Genomic DNA, 6,000 nt, shown 5'->3' with positions numbered 1-6,000 from the left:
AAGCACAGCAGTACAAAATATTGTTTAGCACAAAGACGCTTAGCAATAGGAGGCAGAAAGATGTTTAAGTGTCTCTTGACCACACAGCAACTCCTATCAAATGATGCTGCCCAACTAGCCTCTAGAACAGTGCCACTCAAAGTGCTATTCCAAACTGAGGAGGAAGCATAGCTACAGTGTTAAGTCAGCACACAGTTTCCTTCACTGAGGTTTTGCTTGGAACAAGAAGTTCAGCTGAAGTAAACAAAGTACTCCGAGAACAAAGAACTGGTTGAAGGACCGCGCTTTGAGGAGCACCGCTCTAAAGTCCCCAGCATCACGCACACCCTTCACCCTAGCCCAGGAGCCATGGGAACAGAACAAAATCCGTCAATCTGAGACCACCGGAGCTTACAAAAGTTAAAGCAAGCAAGGAGGTGACGATTCAACTGCGCGGCAAGCGGAAGGCACATTTTTATTTTGACATCCGTACTGCTCTCGCACAGGAAAAGCACTGTTAACACAGTCTTCCTTCAGCCCACCATTAATCAAGTGTTATAAATACTCAATCACATTTTTAGGAGAAAGCAGCATTTTTAAAAATAAACCAGGGGTTGCCTGGGTGGCTCCGTCAGTTTAGCCTCTCACTCTTGGTTTCACCTCAGGTCAGAATCTGTTTGTGGTACCTAACCCGACACGGGGCTCTATGCAGACAGCATGGAACCTGCTTGGGATTCTCTCTCCCCTTCTCTCTGCCCCTCTCCCGGCTCACGCTCTTTCTCTCTCTCTAAATAAACAAACGTTAAAAATAAAATAAAATTAACCAATTCTTGGAATCTGCTAATGTGCTGAATGGAATTTAGGTTACACGGCCGATATCTGTCTTTAATTAAAAAGTGGCTGTATGATACAACAGTATTCTTTTAGATTATATAGATTCTATGAAACACAACAGCCATCAAGGTAAAGTAACTTAGATCTTATTGTATTTCCTTAAAATGCAGCTAAAGTAGAGGTTGGTTTTGGCTAGAAGAGTTCAGTGTGCGTGCTTCATTTTAAACAATTGCAAAGATGTTCAAAACCAGTCAGGCATCATCCGTTCTCCAATACAAAGAAAGGAGTAGGGTGAGAATCTACCATTAATCACGCCCAAGTAAACATCTCCTTTCCTTCCTCCTCTCATCCCACGCCCCTTACTCTGTCCCGAAAGTATCCCTGAAGTCAGTCACAGCCTGGTCTGCCTCGGGTCTAACTCTCAGCTCTTGGCAGGACATATGTGTCATCAGACTCAGCATGGGGCTTAGCCTCTGCACCAAGCTAGCCTCGAAGTACAAAGTTATGCCGACTTATTAGTAACACTATATTCAGAGAGCAGGTGGACTCGCTTTCTTTTCTATAATGGAAAAAATCCAATTCTGTTAAGCCAAAATGGTGCTCTAACAGTACTAATACCACCATTTTTAATCTCACACAGTATCCGAATACAAAACCTTTGCATAACATTACAGAAGAATTTGAGGGGGTAGGTAGGATCCTCAATGCCTACCAGTGCTTTTTCTGAAAGCTCAATGCACAGTACAAATATTTGCTGAAAACCAGTCTAGTTCCAACAGTACGAACTCTCCCTTTATTCCGTTCCTTCTCCATGTCAATCCAATCAAAAAAAAGGCATGCACTCATTTTTTAAAGAATTATCTGTTACAGGGGTACCCGGCTGGCTCAATGTGACTCCTGATCTCGGGGTTAGGAGTTCAACCCCCATGTTGGGCATAGAGATAACTTAAAAAGAAAATAAAAAGAAAAACAACCAAAACAGAGTATCTGTTAGAGAAACCTAACTTGGGAGGAAGAATGTTCCGGGTCGACACTAATTTTCTCAAAACACATACTGAATATTTCCATTCCTAATGCTTTGCTTCCTGCAAATTCACCATAAATGAACTCATGCCGTGATTACAAAATAAAGCTGTTACAAAAAACAACAGAACCATCAAAGTCGAACAAGCCAAGTCCAAGTCAGTATACTTTCACCTTGGATGTGGACTGTCACCCACAAATACACTATGCACACTGTAAGCTGCCCGCACTTCCTTAGCTGAGTTTACGCCGCTCTTGCTGTGGGCCTCTACAGACTTTCATCTAACTGCGCATCTAAGAACCTCCTTAAAAAGTTTCACGGCAGCAATCCAAAATGATCTGTATTTTCACATCTAACATACCAGTAAGAATGGGAATAGAAATAAGCCTCTGACTTTCAACTTTCCAGTAAGGCCAAATCTTTGCCTCTCCTCGGGTCAATTTTATAATGAAGAACTGGTGAACGTAATAGCTTGTGTATCATTTACCACGGCAGTAAAGGAAGTCATCACTACTGTTCAAAAAAGGCCCTAAGGCCATCCTGTTATAAAGAGATAAATGGCACGGATAGAAAAGAACTACAAAGACACCAGGAGACACTTTTGTTCTGTGAGATCAGCAGTGAGAAAGCCGGGGCCTGGCTGAAATAAAACGACAAACACATGAACGTCTCATTTATAATTTTAATCGAAGCATTGCTATTCATTTGTTCTTAACTCCTTCTTATAAGCACCAAATTTTAATAACTAAGTCAATTTTCTGCGAAAGAAACACCATCAAGAACTTCCCTCCAGAATGAAAACAATGATGTTCATTCCTCCAAACAACCAAATTTGAAGTCTACCAAAACAAAAACAAAAAGCCCACACACACAAAAGAAAGCAACAAAAATCACATTCTAGGGGTTCAGTGCATTTAGCAGCCTTCGCTGTGCTGTCTAATCATCCTTCAGCTGACTTTCAAAAAATATAACACCCTAGCTCATCAAAATATACATTTTCCATTTGCTTTTTTTAAATTAAAAATAATAATTAAAAAGAAAAGAAAACTTGAAGGAATTCACAATCAATTGCCTGACTCCTTTCGATGTCATGTACAGCATATGAAGGTCAGGAAGGTTATTTGCAGCACACACGACTGGAGACAACGATCTTCAAGGACTGGCTTTCTTCCAAACAGTGTAAAATACCCACCTGGACAGGGAGTCAAGGAGTAAGCACAGATACTTCAAAGAAGAACAGACAGCATTTAAAATTCGTTTGCTGGCCCACAAACTGGAAGATGGATGCAAGTTTCATGGCTTAAAGCACTGCAGTGGTAACAAGGAGGTCCTCTTAACAAGGCCCCCGTAACAGTCTGCATCCCTACCGCCTGTGACTGGGACGCTGGTCTGGTCGGGAGGAGCGGGGAGCAAAGTGGAGAGACGGCTAAAGGCATACAGATATTCCCTCAGGTAATGCTGCTGCTTCCCAAGTCTTTAGGATGTTTTAGGGAATTAATTTGGTAAGGAAGGGTGGGAAGGTGAGAGACTTGGCGGGGAGGGGGGACGGAGGGACGGAGGGGTGAGAACATGAGAAGGAGGGAGAAAGAGGAGAAACAGGTGGAAGGATGGAGGGGAGCCAGAGGGCAGAAGCTCCTTCTCCAAATGTTATCAACTGATCTCTACGATCTCCATATATAAACATTTGCCTAGAAGAAGTGCTCCAGAAGGAAGGCCTGATGAAGGTGGATGCTTGGTCAGGGGAGAGATCCACAGATTTCCACAGAACGAAAATGACTTCCCAGCACACACAGAGAGCTCCCCTCCTTCCAGGGCAACTCAGGGGTTTCTCATGGCCCGTGTCACTGTCGAGGCTGCTGGGGTTTGCGGGCAAGGACCTCACTAGAGGCCAGCAGCAGTCACGGGATCTCTCTAGACAGCAACGAAGACTGTTGTTACAGGAAACCGGACTTGCCCACCTCAGATGAGGAAGCTTTTCTCTGGAGACTAGAATTCCAGTGACCATGCTCTCGTTCTGCCTTTTCTCTGGGTTCTTTGATTTCTCTGGGCTACCTTTACTAAGTGGAACTAATGAAGAACACCAACATTAGCTTTGCAGTCCTCAGAATCAAGTGAAGTGTAGAAACTAATATGAAAGTAGGACGATTTTAATATAAAAAATAGAATGAGGGGCACCTGGGTGGCTCAGCCAGTTAAGCATCCAACTCTTGATTTCGGCCCAGATCGTGATCTCTCAGTTCGTGGGATCCAGGCCCGCGTCGGGCTCTGTGCTGACAAGTGTGGAGCCTGCTTGGGACTCTCTCTGCCCCTCCCCTCCCCACGTTCTCTCTCAAAATGAATAAACTTTAAAAAAAAAAAAAGTAGAATTAGCATATTCAGTCTTTTCGCCAGCTACAGCTCAGGTGGTACTTTTTCTTAATTTTTATTGGTTTTTGAGAGAGCGCCGGAGAGTATGAACAAGAAAGGGGAAGGGAGAGAGGGAGACACAGAATCTGAAGCAGGCTCCAGGCTCTGAGCTGTCAGCACAGAGCCTGATGGAGGGCTCAAACTCACTAACCACAAGGTCATGACTGGAGCCGAAGTCAGACGCTTAACCGACTGAGACACCCAGGCACCCCTCGCGTAGTATTTTAGACCAGGGCTTCGGAAGCTTAACCCGCACAGCAATCTCCTGGCAGACCGGTTGGGGCAGGTCACCAGGCTTCTGCCAGCTTCTGCTGGAGTGGGAGGTCAGAGTGGCGCTTGAGGATCTGCTCTCTAACCTGGCCCCAGGGGGTGCTGCAGTTCGGGGGACAGCCTTTGAGAACCAGTGCTGCTTAATCCGGAAGATCTGAGGGTGGGACAAAGGAATCAGTAGTAGTTTAAAGCTTCAGGGGATTCCAATGTGCAGCCATGTCTGAAGACCATGGCCTTAGATAGTATAGAGCTAATTCCATTTATTACTGGGATTTAAAATGTTGGACTGAAATGGGATTCACTTGGGAATTCTGATCTGACAACGTAATGTTATGGTCCAAGGATACAATTCCAAGTATGAAGGGACACAGACGATCTCCTTTGAGAATTCCACAGGACAATACAGGTGCCCGAGCTGTTCTTCATAGAGCGACAAGGCTTCCGTCAAATTGACACAGTTACCCTAAAACAAAGACAGAAAAGCAAACAATGGGATGCTTGCGTCTTACTGAAGGCTCCCACTCATTTGAAGGTCTCTAATAACTGAAAACAATTTTAGCTTTAGATGAAAGTTCCTCTTTGAAAATGAGAGAAGGCTTCTGTACTATGACCAACTGCATTCAATTCTACTTATAGACCCATGAGCTCATTATCCTTCTACCTCATTTACCAAGCTATTTCACATTATTCAGAGAATGAAGCTACAGAAAGCAGGGAGACCAATTTCCCATTAGTGAAACAGTCACGGTATCAACACCAAGCAATTCGCAAAGCTTCATACGCATAAAGCCATTCAAAACGTTTTTTCCACTAGTCACCACTGTGTTGAGAATGAAACATCAGAAAGATAATGTTCTTGATTTCCAGAATGGCCTAAAACTACGACCTTCATAAGAATCTAAGACATCGACCAAGAACTATATTCATACTTCCATGCTTTCCCCTAAATATGTGATTTTGAGGCCTAAGAGAAATTTATTCACAACGTGTATACTAAGGATATCCCACAGTTCCACTCCTTATCTAACATTTCCTCTTGACTTCGTTGTTCTCATTTTTCTCCCCTTGTTGCCACCACCTTTTGACTCCCCAGCAGCTAGGAGTGGTCAGCGAGATGGAGGGAACTCTGCTGGAGGCTACCGGGAAAGTTTATGCTTCTGGACAATCAAGGTTAACCAGGGCGACTCGCCCCTTCCACTTACTTCCGGCCTGTAACCTAGATGTGGCATGTGAAGCTGCAGCAGCCACTATGACCATGAAGGGGAAAAAAAGGATGACTCAGATGCTGGCCAGAACAGGGCGGCGCTACTGCAAGAATACAGGATCTGCCTAGTTCTACAGCAGCGCCTTTTTTCTTTTTTTGAAGTGATCTCTACACCCAGTATGGGACTCGAACTCACAACCCCACGGGCAAGAGTCACAGGCTCCCCTGACTTAGTGAGGGAGGCACTCCTAGAGCAGTGCTTCTTAATCTCTAAGGTGCATAT

General features: G+C 44.3%; 1 protein-coding gene across 1 annotated transcript in view; it reads right to left on the bottom strand.

Annotated features, from left to right (window-relative positions):
- Positions 1-2,505: 2,505 nt before the first annotated feature.
- Positions 2,506-6,000, bottom strand: part of SMS (spermine synthase) — a 63,231-nt gene continuing 59,736 nt past the window's right edge. Inside the window, exons 12-13 of the mRNA XM_077770518.1 lie at positions 4,861-4,976; positions 2,506-3,029 (exon numbers count right to left, since the gene is read on the bottom strand). Of these exons, the coding sequence (XP_077626644.1) occupies positions 2,990-3,029; positions 4,861-4,976 (156 nt within the window). The 3' untranslated portion in view covers positions 2,506-2,989. The remainder of the gene's footprint in view (positions 3,030-4,860; positions 4,977-6,000) is intronic.

Source organism: Crocuta crocuta, unplaced genomic scaffold (assembly GCF_008692635.1).
Source record: "Crocuta crocuta isolate KB4526 unplaced genomic scaffold, BGI_CrCroc_1.0 scaffold488, whole genome shotgun sequence".
NCBI lineage: Eukaryota > Metazoa > Chordata > Mammalia > Carnivora > Hyaenidae > Crocuta > Crocuta crocuta.
Note: the sequence above shows the minus strand (reverse complement) of the source record. Positions and strands in the feature narration are given on the sequence as shown.